The sequence below is a fragment of the Phaenicophaeus curvirostris genome, chromosome 4 (genome assembly GCF_032191515.1).
Source record: "Phaenicophaeus curvirostris isolate KB17595 chromosome 4, BPBGC_Pcur_1.0, whole genome shotgun sequence".
In the NCBI taxonomy this organism is placed as follows: domain Eukaryota; kingdom Metazoa; phylum Chordata; class Aves; order Cuculiformes; family Cuculidae; genus Phaenicophaeus; species Phaenicophaeus curvirostris.
In genome coordinates, this window is record NC_091395.1 from 50826187 (window position 1) to 50845483 (window position 19297).

Below are 19297 nucleotides of genomic sequence, written 5' to 3' on the forward strand. Positions count from 1 at the left end.
AAGATAAGGCCACTGACCGTGCCAATGCCTCTGCTTCAGTATGCGTAGCCCTGAATTGCCAGATGTGGGAACACTGGTACGAGATCTTGGCTGAAATGTAAATGTTCATTCATTCTGGGTCCAATCACTTGTGCTTGTTTTGTAGCGGAGGGGATGTATCCTGGTGAAAATGATGCAGGGGAAACTTGACAACAGGAACTTGCAATATTTCCTGTTCCCCACTTGTTGCCTTGGGTTTTTTCTCATGCACAGGAGGCAGTTTTGACCTGTAACTTTAGATGTATCAGCACTGTGTGTTTGAGAGAGGTTTGAGGCTAGTCAGCCACTGGGTAGGCACATAAAAGAAATGGTTATGAAGTGGCCTTGAAATACTACCTCAAAATAAAGTCTTTGAGGAGAAATATACCCATTAGTCAAAATGGATGCCAACATGTGAGTTGTGGCTGGTAGTTCATCATCTGAGTCAGCTTCCCAACTTTGTCTCCAGCTGAAATTCCCCTGTTTATTATTGAAATATTTCTTAACTGTATAGCTTCTTCATAGTCAAGCAGGTGTTTGTTTCTGTCTCTATTTAAATCCAGTTATTAATATAAGTGTATATTTTTCTTATTAATGGCCCTATTAATGAATATGCATAAATATAATGTGGTTTTGGGTATATTTTACATGAATGATACAGTCATTATAATGGAACCGTCCCCCATGTTATGTAAATTTTGAGTATGTATTGTTAGCATCTTTCCACATAGCATATGTTTACCTGGGCTGTGTCTTTTGCGTGCCTAATTTTGTTAAAAAGCATAATACTGATGTACAGATGGGATTGCTCCTGGTGGAGGTTTCAGGGCATGCAGGAGTCATACTTAATCTCTTGCTCACAAACTTCTTAAACTCTTGCCTTGGACAACCTAACAAGTCAGTGAAACTGCGGTATTGGACTTCCGCTTTGCAGCTTGCTGCTTAGATGTGCCTCATAGACTATTTGAAATGTAACTAAAAGGCTAACTAAAAAGAGGATGCAAATTTATTAAGCTTATTCTCTTTATAGAGAGAATAGTTGGGTTTGTGTCTACAATGGAGCTGTTCTAAAACCAGCTATTCCTATGGAGCAGACATAAACTTGGCTCATGCTCACATCTATTCTACGTGAATGACGTGGAAGAGTGGATGCTAGATAAGATAGAAAGATGATCGTGATTTTAGCAATATAGAGAGTAGGCTGTGGTCTTCCAGCAACCCAGGAAAAAGTAACAGCACATTCTGGAGCTGGTTGAGGGCCATCTCCTCTGGTTCTGTTAAACTGATGTTAATATGAAAGAAAAACAATACAGCAGCCATCACTTCATTCTAACCGAGTTAGTGCTTATCTAGAAGTACATTTCTCTTCTCTTTTCAGACTTTTCTATGACTAAGAGTCATAGAATAATAGAATCATAGAATGGTTTGGGTTGGAAGGGAACTTAAAGATCATCTAGTTCCAACCCCCCCGCTATGGGCAGGGACACCTCCCACTAGACCAGGCTGCTCAAGGCCTCATCCAACCTGGCTTTCAGCACTTCAGGAAGGGGGCATCCACAAATACCCTGGGCAATCTGTTCCAGTTCCAGTGCCTCACCACCCTCATCGTGCAGAAATTCTTCCTAATGTCTAATCTAAATCTTCCCTCTTCCAATTTAAAGCCATTCCCCGTAGTCCTATCACTACATGCCCTTGTAAAAGGTCCCTCCCAGCTTTCCTGTAGGCACATCAAGGTCTCCATTGACATGCTGAGGGTGCACTTGATTTCGCTGTCTATATCATCATTGAAAATATTAAAAAAGTACTGACCCCTGAGGGACACCACTTGTAATGGATCTCCATGGGGACATGAAGCCATTGACTACTACTCTCTGAATGACTATCCAACCATTTCCTTATCCACTGAACAGTCCACATATCAAATCCATATCTCTCCAATTCAGAGAGAAGGATGTTGTGGGGGACTGTGTCAAAGACTTTAAGGAAGCCCAGTTAGGATACATCTGTTGCTTTTACCGTGTCCACTGATGTGATCACCCCATCACAGAAAGCCACTAGGTTGGTCAGGCAGGACTTGCCCATGGTGAAGCCATGCTGGCTGTCTCAAATCACCTCCCTTTCCTCCATCTCCTTTAGCATAAGCAACTACTTTTTGTGCAAATTTTCTCTGATGTTGGAAATTCCTTGCAGCCTTGTGCTTCCTTGCAGCTCTCTTCCCAGCCTTGTGCTTACTTTTATGATCATATGGTCCTTAGCTGGGAGGCAGCCAATTTATTATACATGGGTCTGGATGCATTTTCCCATAAGCCATGCCTTTGCACCCAGGCTCAGGGAAGCGTGTGCAGCAGTCATTCCACAGGAGAAGCAATGTTTAGTGGTGCAAATGCAGGGTAGTGCTGGTGCTGCTTTTCTGCTGTCAGGGGCCAAGCCAGGACTTCTATGACTTTAGCTGTATCATGTAGATGTACCAGTGGCACTTTGCCATGGCAGTCCTTTGGCGTAGAGAAGAGGCAGCCTCTTGGGAGTATTTTAGATTTGCTTATTGCAAAGTTATGTTCTAGCCAGAAAATCTTTCCATCAGACATTGGCTGAGTTTTCTTCATAGCTTTTAAGATGATTGCAGATAATGAAGAAGGCTGCGTGTTGTGTTCATGTGTTGAACTATTACTGTAGGAGATTGGTTCTAGCTTCAGAATAATGGACTTGAAACCAGAGAAGAGGTGGTTTCAGATGGTTAATAGGTGGCTTATTTCTACCGTTCCCTACTTTAAGAGGTATGTCAGCCCAACGGTGCACAACAAAGCTGTGATCACAGTCAAGTTAGCGCGAGGTTGGTTTCATTCTGTTGGTATCAATTACTTGACATGTATTCTGGCAGAAAGAGTTAAATAGTTGGAGAACAAGTAGTTGTTTAGGGGAAAAAGTTCATCTTGGAGTGTCTGGAAAGAGAAGTAACTGAGGAAGTATTAGTCATTCCCTGTGCATAAAGCAAGTCATAATTTATATGTATTACAGGACTTTAGTTAGACCATGTTAAGAGAATCCTGAATGATGAAATAAATTTAGCTTATTTCTGATGTAATACATCGTGTGCTCACCCGAGATTGTGTAACATTTGGAAAAATAAATTTAAATTGTGAAGAAACTCAATTAAAATTACTTCTTTGTTGTAATTAAAGAGAAGGATAGCCTCAGGCGCTGTTGACTTCCTTTTTTCTTCCCTATAAATTTTATTTGCTTTTCTTAGATTTGCAGTTTATGTACATTAGCAATTAACCTCATGCTTAATGGTGAGCTTTGGGATTCCTAGACAGAATTAGGTTGAATTTCTAATTTAGTAGAATATTTATTTTCCAGCCCTCTATATCTCATGCCTACTGGAGAAATAGGAAGGTCTTTTGCACAAGTATCACTCATTTCCTTTGCCAATCTGGTCTTTGCCTGTTTCTTTAGTAAGTGGGTGTTAACTGTTTCTCTTCACCTCTTATCATCAGAGTTTTTTTTGAAGAAGGCCGAGGCAGCAATTCTGCTTTGCCAAATGTCCACTCAGTGGCTTGGTCTATGTAGAAGGGAAGTAAATGGACTTTGCTCTGAACTTCTGCTCCTCTAAATTGATGCTATACTAGTTTTGAAGTAGTTTTTCTGTTTTCCTCTCTAACCTTACTTTAACAATATTTACCAGAACAAAGAGAACTGTCTTCTTTTGAAAGTACATATATATACACAAGAAGAACCAGTATATCACATACCACCTCTCAGTTCAGACCCTGACCACCTATTTTCATTCATGCTTTACCTCTTTACCTCTTCTCTGTCAGCTAAAAGCCAGTTATATTTATGTAAGCAAATAAAATTCTTCACCAGACACTTATGCTGCACAAATGAGAAAGCAAATCTCTTCATGATCTGCCTCATCTGGCCAGCTGCAGCCAAACTCCTCGCAGCATCTTGAAGTCATGTGGTCATGGCACCACAGCTGATAAGAGCTGCTGTATGTCAGCAGACTATTAAGTTCACCGTTTTCATTGCACTTTATAGATGGTATTTAGAAATAGAAATAAACCTCAGCAACTAAGCTCGGACCCAGGAAAATCTGCTGTGTTCCTTTTCAGGGTTAATATAAAATATTAGTGCATAAAAATATTAGTGAGATCCTCATCAGAACAATGTCGATTAGGCATCCTGGAAATGGCAACAAGTGCCAAACCAGGCAATGTATATAGTTAGTGACCACATCCTCAGTCAGCTGTTCAAATTCATTGCTGTGATGGTTTCACTTGCCTCATTCAAAAATCAGAAACTGACCCTCACAAAAACGAAGTGAAGTAGTTTCTTTCTTTTTCTTTCTTTTTTTTTCTCTCTTTTTTTTTTTTAAATTGCCTTGTCTAATTTTAATCTTTTTTTGTCTGAATCAAGTGTGTGATAATTAAAATACAGCTTATTTTCTCATGTGATTTCGGTGTCTGTTGCAGGAGGTTTTGTCAGAAAGCCAGCTGGGGTTAAGTTTATCTTATTATAAAATAAGTTTGGTCTGACTGTGCTGCAAGGCCACCAGATATGCAAAGCTCTCACCTGGAAGCTGTGTGGATGCAGTAAACCCTGTTGACGGAGAGCATATTCCGTAGAATCATAGAATAACCAGGTTGGAAGAGACCCACCGGATCATAGAGTCCAACCATTCCTATTAAACACTAAACCATGACCTTTAGCACCTCGTCCACCTGTGCCTTAAACACCTCCAGGGAAGGTGAATCAACCACCTCCCTGGGTAGCCTGTTGATTTAGATGGTGTCAGGCAGCATACAGCTTCTGGTGAGCCCAAAACCACAGTCTCTCAGTAGGAGAGGTCAGTTGTGTCTGCGGAAGACTTGAGACTGAGTTTCTTCTGTGAGAAGCACTGTACAATTGTGGTAGGCTGCTATGAAAACTTTTCATAGTCTACAGCAAAAATAAGGTGGCAACTTTGGATTCTGGAGTGGAATTTAACAGTAGTAGCTATTGGTAATAGCAATATTATGGAAATAATAGCAACCACTAACTGCTGCATGTGGGTTGAGCAGAGGCTGATGCAGAGCCATGTTATGTATGTAGTTACAGAGTTACCTAGTGTTCTCAAGCCTGAAAAGACTAGACTGGCAGAGTGTTTGAGATTGTCTTGCTGTTGGAGGTTTTCTGGGTGTGGCTTTGCATACATTTTTAATTACCTTCCCACGAATATGATGAATTGCAACTGCTGTCTATGTTATTCTACATACACATAAAGACTCCTTCCCTGCAACAACACAATCAGCTTTTCATGTCACATTATTATTAATCTGTGTGAGAAAAAGAGGATGAATGAAGGTAGGGGTTAAACTTTATATAGATGATGGTGATGGACAACCCTTTTCACAAGCATTGAAAAAGCAGCAAAAACACAGGCTTGGAGATGTTATAGCCATACCAATGACATTTTGCAGGCAATGAATACAGTAGGGGAACAAGTTCTTGCCCAGAAAGATTTGCAGCTCTTGAGTAGTGGGTTTTTCTTATCTTTGTGACAGAAATGAAGGTGACTTTCTAGTCTTTGATGAAATTGTAAGATGAACTCGTTCACTACCTTTTGACTAACAAAACAAACATGGGAAGTTAGAATCAGAGAATCATAGAATGCTTTGGGTTGGAAAGGACCTTTATATGTCACCTAGTTAGCCCTCTGCAGGAGCTGGGACATCTTTAACTAGATGAGGTTTCTCAGAGCCCCATCCAACCTGACTTGAATGTTTCCAGGGATGGGGCCTCCACTACTTCCCCTGGGCAACCTGTTACAGTGCTTCACTACTCTCATTGTAAAACATTTTTTCCTTATACCCAGTCTAAACCTACCCTCCCTTAGATTAAACTTGTTGCTCCTTGTTCTGTCACAGCAGGTCTTGCTAATGGGTTGAGGGTAGCCCACAATGCGAGAGCTGAAGACCTGCTCTATCACCAATGCTATTTCTTGAGGTTATGAAATTCAAAATCTTTTCATCTTTAGAAAGAACAGGTGGCTGAGTGTACAGAAGGTCAGTAGCCTGAGAAAACTTTCAGCTTTTGCTGCTTTAACTGATGTTGTGAAATCTTTTTTTTTGTGCCATGCTTCCCTGTGTCTCAAACTAAGATTCAGCTTTATTTTCTTCTGGCAAAGAGCTTTACATATACTAGTGAGATTTTTGATCTAAATAAACTGAAGACAAAATAGTCAATGCAAGTTCATAGATATTGCAGGGCTTTTGTGTGGAAAAAAATAAGAAAAGCTACCAAAACTCAGCTCTAGAGGAATGATTAAAAATACAAGCAGCTGTTGAGGATGGTGAAAATTGATCAGTCCATCCTTTGTATGGTATCCCATAGTGTCGCTAACTCAAAGTCAGCAGTAAATAAATTAATAAATGCCCATGTCAACATATTTTCTACATCATGGATGCTAATAATGCAGTTTTGGTTTCATAAAACAGAGGTTCCTTTCCTAATTAATTTATTTATGATGGAATTCAAGAAGGTTTACTGTAAAGCTGTGAAAGGATAACTTAGTCATTGGAGTTTGACTGCCTATAGGAAGTCATAATAAAAAGCAATAGTTGAGTTTACAAATGATGTGAGGAATGTACAAGTCATTCTCCCATATCTGAACTATCATTTTAAGGGGAAAGAAACCACTTTCCTGCTCTTTCAGTTTCTGCCCAAGCTGTTCTGGGCACTTCAGCTCTACTTCTCACTTGTGATAATTGATGAGTTGATAGTCCAGTTCGGTGAGATGAACCTTCTTGAGGCCAGCTGATCCTATCTCAGAGGAACTATTACTTTTTCAATGTTGTTTTCTTCATTTACCCCAGCTACCCATGTTATAATGCTAAAAGGAAACATTTGTATTTTGTAGAACCTGTTTTGTGTGACCCTGTTTCTGAGGAATTTTGGAAAACGTGTGCTGGTTGCAATGAAATGCTCCTCCTGCACATGTACATGAGTAGATTTCAGTTGTACAAAGGATATTTAGAATCTTTAGTCAAAGAGTTGTCATTGAGATACCCCTTAACCTGTTTAATTTTAACCTTAATTTAAAGCAGACAAATATGAGTTTTATTTTCACAGTGTCTGATTATACATTAAATTAGCTAGTTAGTCTTTGGCTGACTTGCAAACAGAAACTGGAGATTTGCAAACTTTGGGGTATAATTTTGAAATCTATTCAGAAGTGGCCTCTCAAAATTGCATTTCTGCCAGGTTGAATAAAACAAAAAAAACCAAACCACAGCTTGCATTTGATAAAAGTAGTTTCTGAGAGTCTACCGTTATTAAAAATAAAATTTAAAAAAAGAGCGGGAAAAGTATTTTCTCCTTTTTTCTGGCATATTATACATTCCATATATAAATATACAATTTCCCCCCTCAATTCCAATTCTAAAATTATACTAAAGTAGTCTCCAATTCATGCTGTGCAGTTTGCAGTGAAAGCGCTGCCACAGAATTGACTAAAAAGCAGCAACATTCGTAACAAGCAACTTCCCTAGAGCAGATATGGAGACAAATTTTAGAATCAAAATTATGACAGTTTTAGAATTAAAATTATGACAGATATTATGCTAGAGCATATTTTTCTGTATTTCTATTTCTGTGAAATTTACCATTTGAATAGGAATTAGTAAGAACTGCCTGTTATTCAATTGTTCATTTATTTTTTGGTATTTGAATCTGCAACCTTAGAGGTGAGGCAAGAAGTATTTTTACTGTTTGAAACACAAATGCAGATTTTGCAATCCTTGCTCACGCTGGGTAGTAATTATTCAAATAAGCCTGTGCTGGATACTTGTATTAAGTAACTCTTCACATGTAACTCAGTTGGTAGTTTCATGATAAAGCAACAGCAGCTTCAGCAGAGAGAACAGGGTAAGGAGTTCTCTTTTTCTTGTTCCTTCTGCGCTGTTTCTGCCCAGAGCTGCAGCGTGCTGCCTGTTCACTTACGCCACTGCAGGCATTTGCAGGGACACATTATGAACTTGATCAGCAAATTTATGTCAATTCATTAAAAAAAATATATATTATATAAATTCTAGAAGAATTTAAGTCAGATTTGAGTCAGAATTACAGGATACTACCTCTGTACTTAAAATTGACAATTTTATTTCTTTATTTAAAATTTTACTAGAGTTTCCACTCAGCTTTCATCAGTTTATTCAAGTGTTTGAATGCTTACTGACTGGTTTACATTGACTAATTGTTTCAATAAACAAATGCAATCCAGGAGCTGGGAGGTGGGACGAGGAGGATACATGGGTAGTGTTGCAACTCCTGGGGGTACCTCATCACTTGTGCCTCAGTTTCCCACAGTGAAAACCAGGAAAGATAGCATGCATAAGCAGCTCTGTTCCTAAGTGAAAACTTACTTTGCATACCCTGGCCAACACTGACTTAGCAGATGTATCTTAACAGTTGTTTTAGTTTGCTTTGAGAAAAGTGTGTGGTCATGGCCATGCAGGTGCATATTTGTATAATGTGGGGATGGATCAGTGAGAGTTGATGTGGGCTTTTTGATGCTTAAAATTGAGAATGTTTTCCCACCCTAAAGAAAGCTAAGAAAACTGTAACTCAGATTTCAGTCATAATTCTGAGTATGCAAGGTCTCTGCAAATTAGATCATATTTGTTATCACGTAACTAAGGTTGTCAGGGAACAGGGCAAGTCCTTGGCAGGAGATGCTGTGAAAAGTTTAGATGGGTGGCAGCATGAAACTCCCACAGCTGTTGGGAGCAAGATAACAATGCTTCACGCAAACAGCTTCATGTCCTGAGGGATGGTCTGGGAACAATGGAGTATTTGGCAGGGAGAAGTGCAGAACAGTTCTAAAACTGTACTGAAGAAAAAGCAGTGATGTATTGATTTGATAAGAGGTAGGGGTGCCTCTCAATGAAGCCTTGTAGTTTTGGAAAGGTGAGGGTTTGATTGTCCTGAGCCTTATTTAAGGAAACAGAAATGTGGCTAGAGCTATTGGCTTGGAAAACAACCAAACAGAACAGGTTTCTGTGACCAAATGTAGATTCAAAGGCTGATCCTCTGACCTGAGAAACTGGTTCTAATCTGCAGCAATCTCCATAGCAGTGCGGCAGCCAGGTACTGACATTGGCCAATCATGTTATTGAAGTTCTTACTTTTTAATGCTGATTTTGTCAGAAGGCTTTTTGTTTCTTTTTTTCTTGTATAATGTTAGTGTGACAAAGGAGGAGGTGGTAGGGAAATGAAATATTATAGCATTATCAGTATGGAGAGTTGAAATCATAATTAATTTTGAATCCTTCTTGTGCTCTGTATTGTAGCACTCTGGGGATCGCTGAAATCATAGTTTCTAAGATGAATAAGAACTACGTTTTCCTTAAGTTCCAACAGATAATTTGTACTATAGAGAACAGAAGGATTGTTTTGAGTGAGGACAGGATGGGAACACTTATAGTTTTGTGTGCATTGTGCTGGTTTAGAAGTTAATACTGACTTTTAATTCTTAGAACAATGTTTGTATTTTCAGTTCATAGTAGTATCCTTCCTTCTGCAGTTAGCTTTAAGATTGCAAATTTATTTTCAGAAGGGCAATAAAACATAATTGGGAAGCTTTAGTAATTAAAGAATGTGTTCAAAACAATTACTAATTAAAAAAGATCTGTGACAGATGACCAACCGTATATGTGCATATACATGCATCAGAGGAAGAACAAAATGAGATTATTCATAATAATCATTACTTCCAATCCTATTACAGTCTTTCACTTATACATTCTGACCTGATCTTATTTTGTGGTGCCATGCTAACTGTAGACTAATTTTTTTAGCATATGCAGAGATATAACTTGAAAGGTAAAGTCTGAAAGCAGTGAGCAACAACATCTACCTGTGTGAAATGGCAGGAGAGTTGGATACCAGAGCTTAGTTAGCCAAAACAGGGAGTGAAACGCTGTAGCAGGACTAGATTGGAAGGCAAAGGCTGTCATTTCACGTACTGTCGCAACACATAATGGTATGTTTGGGCACAAAGCAAAACGAGAAGCACAAAAGTGAACTTGTTTACATTTGATTTTATTTAAACTCTTTACTTTTGTAAGGTATTGTTGTTAGGAGGGCTGTGGCTTTTTGAGCTTCTCTGAACGACACTGTGAAATGCAGTGTTTTGTCCGTGCTGAAGTTATGTTGCCTGCAGAGAAAAATGTACATACATTTCCACAGTGAATTTTGAAATACTCTAAGTAGTAAATAGGTGCATAAATTAAGCCCTGTGAGGTGAAAAAAAAATATTTTTTTATAGGTTGGAGTGAAATTTCCTACTGGTACAGAGGTCTTCAGTGCTTACCTAGGACTTGGGCTGGGACTGTTCCCTCACCCCGTCCAAATATACACACACTTGAGAAGATAATTGGAGCAAATGCTGCTGGACCTTCATACCATGACTTCAGCCCACAGTTGTGCTGCTCTAGCCCAAGCTGCAGCTGAGCTCTGTGCCTGCAGCCTCCCCTGGCTTCGGAGTGTGGCTTGAGGTGGTGGAGCTGGCAGGTGTGGCACGAATCTAGCAAAGGCAAAGGTAATGGGGGAAGAAAGGTTTCTGAAACAGCTTCTTCACAGCCTCTCCCACACCTTTCATTCCTGCCTCTGTACCACCCCATGTATTAAATCTGTGCAGGCAGCAGTCTGTGCTGCGTGATGAAATGTCCCTTCCCAGCCAAGCAGGAGGAACACTCACACCCACACAAGGCAGGGTTGCATGGCAGGGTGGCAGGGAGCAAGTGGAGAGGCAGGTCAGCTACGGTTAAGCTGGCATCATTGCAAAGAGCAGAGAGATTTTCCTGGCAAGTTCTGTCTGTCAGGGCTCTAGAACCAGATTTGCAATCCAAGTAAATGTGGGTGCCTTTGGTTTTTGTTTTTTTTTTGTTATATACTCCTAAGTCTGTCATACATGTATCAGTCATGGTGGCCTTTCAGTACTTAAAGGGAGTGTATAAGAAAGATGGGGAAATATGTTTTAGCAGGGCCTGTAGCAATAGGACAAGGGGTAATGTCTTTGAACTAAAGAGGAGAAGATTCAGAGTAGATATTAGGAAGAAGATTTTTATGATGAGGGTGATGTAACACTGGAACAGGTTGCCCAGAGAGATGGTAGATACCCTGTCCCTGTAGACATACAAGGTCAGGTTGGATAGGGCTCTGAGCAACCTGATCCAGTTGTATATGTCCAAAGCAGGGGCTTTGGACTAGATGACCACTGAAGGGCCCTTCCGACGCAAACCATTCGATGATTCTGTGGTGTAAAACCTAAAAGGAGCCTGACATTACTGAGCAACCAGAACTGTCAGAAGTGAATGATTTAAATTGTTGATGGTCAGCATGAAGTTTTCTAAACAGAAGATGGAGGGCATATAATTCCATTTTCTGGGGAAAAAAAAAATCTAGCTCTCTGTTTTCAAATTGAAGTCAGTGGCTTGAAGTCCAGATGGAGATCCGTGACAAATGGTGTCCCTCAGGGGTCCGTACTGGGATCACTGCTGTTTAATATCTTCATCAATGATATAGACAGCAAGATTGAGTGCACCCTCAGCAAATTTGCAGATGACATCAAGCTGAGTGGTGCAGTTGGCACATCAGAAGGGTGGGATTTCATCCAGAGGGAGCTGGATAGGATGGAGAAGTGGGCCTCTGTGAACCTCATGAAGTTACAAGGCCAAGTGTAAGGTCCTACACCCGGGTGAGGGTAGTCCACGATTTCGGTACAGGATGGGGGATGATGTGATTGAGAGCAGCCCTGCAGAGAAGGACTTGGGAGTGCTGGTCGATGAGAAGCTTGACATGAGCCGGCAATGTGCACTCACAGCCCAGAAGGCCAACCACATCCCAGGCTGCATCAAAAGAAGTGTGGCCAGCACATCGAGGGAGGTGATTCTGCCCCTCTATTCCTCTTTTGTGAGACCTCATCTGGAGTATTGTGTCCAGTTCTGGAATCCTCAACATAAAAAGGATATGGAACTGTTGGAATGGGTCCAGAGAAGGGGCACAAAGATGATCAGAGGGCTGGAGCACCTCCCATATGAGGACAGGCTGAGAGAGTTTGGGTTGTTCAGCCTGGCGGAGAGAAGGCTTTGAGGAGACCTTGGACAGGCATCCTAGAGAAAAGCTGAGGAGGATCTGTCCACAAAGGCTTGTAGTGATAGGACGAGGGGGAATGGGTATAAACTGGAGAGGGGAAGATTTAGGCTAGGCATAAGGGAGGAATTTCATCACCAGGAGAATGGTGAGGCACTGGCACAGGTTGCCCAGGGAAGCTGTGGCTGCCCCATCCCTGGAGGTGTCTGGGGCCTGGCTGGATGGGGCCTTAGGCAGTCTTGTCCAGTGGAACACTAGGTGATCTTTATGGTCCCTTCCAACCCAAACTATTCTATGATTCTAAGTCTTCTAAATGATCATTTGTGTCTAAAAATTTTCATTAATATAATTGGGGTGAGTTTTCAGAATTACTTCTACTGATCCATGTTCAATGGTATCTATCAAACAGTTTTTGCAAATGGCATTTATGTATGCATAGGCCTTAGCAATTAAAATTTGTATAGACATTAGGACTTAGCAGTGAAGAGCAGTTGCACACTACTATCTGCCTAGAGCACATTTTGGACTTGCCACCCATCTTTTCTCTGACGTAGCCTGCAGTTTCCTTTATTTCATTCTAGTCAGGTGCAGCTTTTGGCTTCCTGGGAACATGCCAGTGCAGCCCTCAGCTGAGCCAAGCATGAACTTTCTTGTCTAATAATTAACTTTTGTAAACTTCCAGATGCTTAGGGTGAGCTCCAGCTTTCTGTACATTCAGATAGCTTCATTTATAAGTGGAAGCACTTTTTACTACAGAAAGCTCCGGATCTGTGATCCTCTACTGACGTTGTAATGATTTTTCTCTTGTCTTCACAGGAACTGATATTAAATGGCTAAAAGCAAAGGTGACAAGTGGCTGAAATGAATACAGCTATCCTACAAGAGATTTTGATTAAAAGATCACAGCAGAAGAAGAGAACATCTCCGTTAAACTACAAAGAGAGGCTTTTTGTACTTACAAAGTCTATGCTAACATATTATGAAGGTCGAGCGGAGGTAGGAGATGCAGATTTATACTATAGACTGTCTTTGTTCCTTTTTGCTTTTGTGTACTCTTGGCTTTTTTCCTACTGTGTATCACATTATCAGGAGCAGATGGGGGTAATGGCCACAGGTAGCAATGAATGTGAGCTGCCGTTTCTCTTTTCTCTTTTTTGTAATGCAGATTTACAGAGGTGTAGGTTACTTACCTGGTAGCTAACATGAACTGGTTTTACTCTGATCAGTAGTACATAGCCAGGCTTCCAGGAATAAGATGAACCTGCTTTTATAGTTGATTGTCAAAGCTGATTTCTTTCTCTCTCTCCAGAGAGGTGGAAGATCACTCCTATTGCAAGGTGGGGAAAGGGTAGAAAAACTTACAGTCATAATTGCTTGTGGCCATGTTTAGCTTGAAGGCCATTACTTTCACATCTGGGAATTAACTGAATTCAAACAGGAGAAAGAGCATTTGATAGGAGCAGTGCATTGCAGACCACGTTCACTAGAGATGGGATCCGGTGATCGTGTAGCCTAGTGACTGATATGAAGCTGGAAGCAGTTTATTTTTGGTATGACTAACAAACAGCTCATTACTGTTACCACGTTATGTAAATTCAGTTACACCAGAAGTCAATAGTGTAAACTAGGCAAATCCTCAGACCTGCATTTTTCAAATAAGCTCCAGACTGTTTCACCAAGACCACCTCCCCCAGGCGTGCCCTGTCATATCTCTTAGTACTGGGTGGGGGTAGGTTTTCCAATTAACTGAGGCTACTTTACAGTTTTGTCACAATGCCAAAGGGGATTAAGATGGCTGCTGTAGCTAGTGGAGCATTCTCTGAATTCTGGAGAGCCATTCAACCAGTCCAGACAACTCTGCAATCTCGTGTCAGCTGTCTTGTCTCTGATGAAGGAATGGGGCACAGGAGACCTTTGGGTTGCTAAGCATGTTTCTCCTCTGGCACTTGTGCCTACAGCAGGATTGAGCCCACCATGCTCCGAGACCACCATGGACTGCTGTAGTTGCTGTTCTCTGAATATAGCTTGGGCATGAATAAGATCACAGAATCACAGAATGGTTGAGGTTGGAAGGGACCTCTGGAGGTCATCTGACTCAACCCCCCTCTTAAATCTGGGCCACCTAGAGCCAGTTGCGTAGGACCGTGTCTGGCTTTGGAAAATATTGAAGGATGGACACTCTAGATCCTGTCTGGGCAACCTATGGCAGTGCTTAGTCATTCTTACAGTAAAAACAAATAAAATATTTCCTGATGTTCTGGAGGAACATTCTGTGTTTGGTTTTGCCCATCGAATATTGTTCTGTCACTGGACATCACTGAGAAGATCCTGAATCCATCTCTTCTTTACATTCTCCTTTCAGGCATTACTATGCATTAGTAAGATCTCCCCTAGCACCTTCTTTTCTCCAGGCTAAACAGTCCTAGCTCTCTCAGCCTTTCCTCATAGGAGACATGCTCCAGTACCTTCATGCTCTTTGTGGCTCTTTGCTGGGCTGTCTCTGGTATATCCATATCTGTCTTGTTCTAGGAGCCCAGAGCTGGAAACACCACTACATGTTTGACCTCAGCAGTGCTGAGCAGAGAGGAAGGATCATCACTCTTGGCCTGCTGGCAATACTTTGTCTAGTGCAGGCCAGGATGCCGTTTACCTTCTTTGCATCAAGGGCTGGCTCATCTTCAGTGTGGTGTCCACCAGGGCTCCCAGGTCCTGTTCTGCCAAATTACTTCCAGCTGGGTGCCCCCCAGCATACATTGGTGCTGGGGTTTGTTCCTTCCCAGATGCAGGACTTCGCACTTGTTGAAAGTTTGTGAGGTTCCTGTCAGCCCGTATCTCCAGCTTCTTGAAGCCCCTCACAATGGCAGCATGATCCTCTGACTTGCCATCCTTTCCTTCCACTTTGTTGTCACCAGCAAACTTGCTGAGGGTACAATTTACCCCACTGTCTAGGTCATTAATAAAGATGTTGAATGCAATTGGTCCCAGTATTGACCCCTTGGGTACAGTGCTAGTTATTGACCTTGAACTGCACTTCGTGCTATTGACCATCACCCTCCTGGTATGGCTGTTCAACCAGTTTTCAGTCCACCTTGGAATGTGAATTTATGTATTTTTACTCACCGTGGATTTAAAATGCATACTTATTTTGGAATGCCTTTTCTTTCTTTTAAGAATGCTATTTTTTTTCCAGAGAATAAATACCTGGGGGCTTAAAAAGCCCTGTGAAATGTCTTGCATCCTTATCTTGTGCTAGCTCACATTCAGGTCAAACAGAAATGTAACTAACAGGCTTTGCAGGTCTAGTTGTTGCTCTTTAAGGAGTTGCACTTCCAGCTTTCCCCTTCCAGCTTTACCTTTGGCCTGTAGGTTAATGCCCTCTGGCTAAAATACTCCCCAAGGGACTTGACTGGTGGATCTGTCTGAGAGGAGGTTGGCTTTATTTGCAGTGAGATAAAGCAAGCTTGCCCATAATACCCTCAATTGTAGAGGCAGTAACTACTTCAAATGTTCCAGCCTGAGATAAGGACTGTTGAGGTGAACATATGCATTACACCTACGCTAGTCCAGCAGTTTGCTGCTAAAAGAGGCAGGTCCATCTCCTTGTCTTAGCCTTCCCCATCCACTTGAATTGATTCTGGCACTTTTCGGAATCCGTTGTGCTCTGAAAAAAAATGCCAATTGACAGAAAGATATTTGGTCTGTTTTTGTTGTGGTTTTGTTTTGTTTTGTTTTGTTTTGTTTAGGTGTTTGGGTTTTTTTGTGGATTAGTGTTCTGCTGGGTTAGCAAGCTGCATTAGCTTGGTGCAGGATCTAACAAGTGCCAGAGGCAGTGCCAGGTGTTGGAGGAGGACAGGATGCTTTGGCTGTTGACATCAGCAGGTTGTTAGACTGGCTCAGCCGTAACACTTAGCTTTCCAACCTTGAAACCTTTTAATTTTCACTGTTCCTTCCACTTTTAGATCCTCTTAAACATTAATCAGCATTTTATTTTATTAACAATATTATCTGAAAGTAATAAGCTCTGATCTTAGAGGAACACACTGATTATTTTCATGAGCAATACTTGATGTCTACTTGAAAAAACAGAATTACCATGTGACTAAGATCTCTGTGGCAGAGTGGTAGTTATTCCTTTGCATGACTGGGCAACTGAAATGGAAAAAGTTTTGGAGTTTTATCAGTTGCTTGTTTTTTTATTGGTTTTGTTTTGTTTGCAAGCAAATGATGGTGGGTGTAAATTTGTGTTTACAGTAAGACAGTTGTGTAATTTGTGTAAAAAGAAATTTGTAATTTGTGTAAAAAGAAAAAATATTATTAGAGATTGAAATGATTCTGGCCCCATTGAATAGGTGGAGGTTTATTGCTGAAATAAAAGTGACTGTTGTGTATGCTGGTGGAATTTAAAGATGTGACAGATGAAAGGACAGGTATGGACTAATCAGGCTTGGCAATATTCATAGTCCAGATTGGTAAGATAAGCATGGATCTCAAGCCAGGAAGATCTCACACCCTCATTTTAATCACATAACTGAAATAGTAGCAGTCTGCCAAGGGTGGCTGAGTTCTGCTTCCCTAGGCAAGTATATGATTCTCAGTGTGGCTATTGGCCAAACTGAAGTCTCTTCTTGTTTTTTCCATTTTAGCTGCTATGGGAATTCAGCAGAGAGAGTTAAAGAAGAAGCCAAGGTTTTTGGTCATGTTAATGTCATACTACTTCTTTTTAAAAATAAGATTAGATTAAATCTCGTTAACCAGATTAGTCAATACTCAAAGTGTGGGCAAATTTGGATTATAAATAAGGCAACAGTTAGATACTTGGTATGTCCGGTGACAGAAGTGGAACATATATGACTACAGAAAGCAGCCAACTGTAGCAAATGTTGTTCTTGTAAATGCTGCTGAGTGAGTTAATTGACCTTGTTCTGTGCACCTGGTGGTGGGGTATCACTTGCTCTTTGACCAGAAACTGCACATTTTAGAAGTGTTCTTCTCTGTTTTCTTCTGCTCCATGTCTTGACAAAGTGCCTGCTTGGAGCAAGAAAGGATTATCTCATAAGCATGTCTCCTAGGAACAGGACAAATTCTTGTTTAAACTTGCTTATAACTTATTTGAAACTTTTTATACATGCTTTCAAGCAGCTCTGGCACCCCATCACGGTACAAAGTGGCTACAGTGAAGCTGGAGCTGCACTGCTGCCATGAGGAGAAATGTAGCTTCTGCACGTGGAAATATTGCGGGGCTGTACATGTGAACTGTTGATAAGTACAGAATCAGTAAAGAGGCTGAAGTTCAAGAGTGGTTTCAAAGCACAGGTACCTTAGAAAGGAGAGTCCTGAGTTAGATCGCCTGTGCAATGCTATACGATTATGAGTAATGTCATGGGAAGCTTATTTTGTGTAGGAAGACAATAGGAGCATGGCTTTTATGGCTTAACTTCTTCTAAGCATTATGTTGTGTGGTTTAGTGTTTGATAGGAATGGTTGGACTCAATGATCCGGTGGGTCTCTTCCAACCTGGTTATTCTATGATTCTAAAATAATGAGAGAGATATATCACCTTAAGGTTGGTTAAAAAGATGGACATTAAAAGTCTTGAAAATAAATATACATCAGGAAATTACTTGCCTTAAGCATCACAGAAACGAATTTTTAATGTTATCAGAAAGGAGGAATACTCTATTTAAGCTGGAGATGGCTTCTGGTTTTGGCTATTTTTGGGCATAAGTTCCGCAAATCAGTAAGTGTAAGTGTTGGAAATGCCACTATTGTGCAATATTGGGCTAACAGTAATTTCAAGTATATAAAAGATTGAGTTAATGTTATAAGTTCCATGAAGCCTTTAATGGATTATCAGCTGTCGTTATTGAAAAGTTTTTTCTGTCTTTTTTTTTCCCTTGTGATGCTGCAGAGGTGGTAAATGAGATCAGAATGTGATGATTTAATTTGTAATGAAGACAAAAATTCATTAATGTAACAAATACCTGAATCAGCCTCCAAGCACAGATCATGAATGTTAAAAAACAGAGTAGAAAATATCTTCCTAATTTGCGTATTGAGATGTACTATGAAAGTACATATTTTACAGTGAGAAGGACATAAAATCATAGAATCATAAAATCATAGAATGGTTAGGGTTGGAAGGGACTGTAAAGATCTCCCAATTCCAACCCCCCTGCCATGGGCAGGGACATCCCACTAGATCAGGCTGCCCAAGGCCCCATCCAACCTGGCCTTGAACACCTCCAGGGATGGGGCAGCCACAGCTTCCCTGGGCAACCTGTGCCAGTGCCTCACCACTCTCCTGGTGATGAAATTCCTCCCTTACGTCTAGCCTAAATCTTCCCCTCTCCAGTTTATACCCATTCCCCCTCGTCCTATCACTACAAGCCTTTGTGGACAGATCCTCCTCAGCTTTTCTCTAGGACCCCTTCAGATACTGGAATGCCACTCCAAGGTCTCCTCAAAGCCTTCTCTCTGCCACGCTGAACAACCCAAACTCTCTCAGCCTGTCCTCATATGGGAGGTGCTCCAGCCCTCTGATCATCTTTGTGCCCCTTCTCTGGACCCATTCCAACAGTTCCATATCCTTTTTATGTTGAGGATTCCAGAACTGAATGCAATACTCCAGATGAGGTCTCACAAAAGAGGAATAGAGGGGCAGAATCACCTCCCTCGATGTGCTGGCCATGCTTCTTTTGATGCAGCCTGGGATGCGGTTGGCCTTCTGGGCTGTGAGTGCACATTGCCGGCTCATAGAATCACAGAATCACAAAATCACAGAATAACCAGGTTGGAAGAGACCCACTGGATCATCGAGTCCAACCGTTCCTATCAAACACTAAACCATATCCCTCAGCACCTCATCCACCCGTGCCTTAAACACCTCCAGGGAAGGTGACTCAACCACCTCCCTGGGCAGCCTGTTCCAGTGCCCAATGACCCTTTCTGTAAAGAATTTTTTCCTAATGTCTAGCCTAAACCTCCCCTGGCACAGCTTGAGGCCATTCCCTCTTGTCCTGTCCCCTGTCACTTGGAAGAAGAGGCCATCACCCTCCTCTCTACAACCTCCTTTCAGGTAGTTGTAGAGAGCAATGAGGTCTCCCCTCAGCCTCCTCTTCTCCAGGCTAAACAACCCCAGCTCTCTCAG

At 41.3% G+C, this 19297-nt stretch overlaps 1 protein-coding gene across 2 annotated transcripts in view; it reads left to right on the forward strand.

The window, feature by feature from the left end:
• The window catches only part of TEC (tec protein tyrosine kinase), a 57536-nt gene that overhangs the window by 6863 nt on the left and 31376 nt on the right, over positions 1–19297 (forward strand). Inside the window, exons 1-2 of one of the 2 annotated variants that reach the window (XM_069856082.1) lie at positions 7905–7923; positions 12967–13146. In XM_069856082.1, coding sequence (XP_069712183.1) covers positions 13012–13146 — 135 coding nt within the window. In that variant the 5' untranslated portion in view covers positions 7905–7923; positions 12967–13011. Of the gene's footprint in view, positions 1–7904; positions 7924–12966; positions 13147–19297 lie in introns of those variants that run through there. The other variant, XM_069856081.1, reaches the window with a different exon arrangement.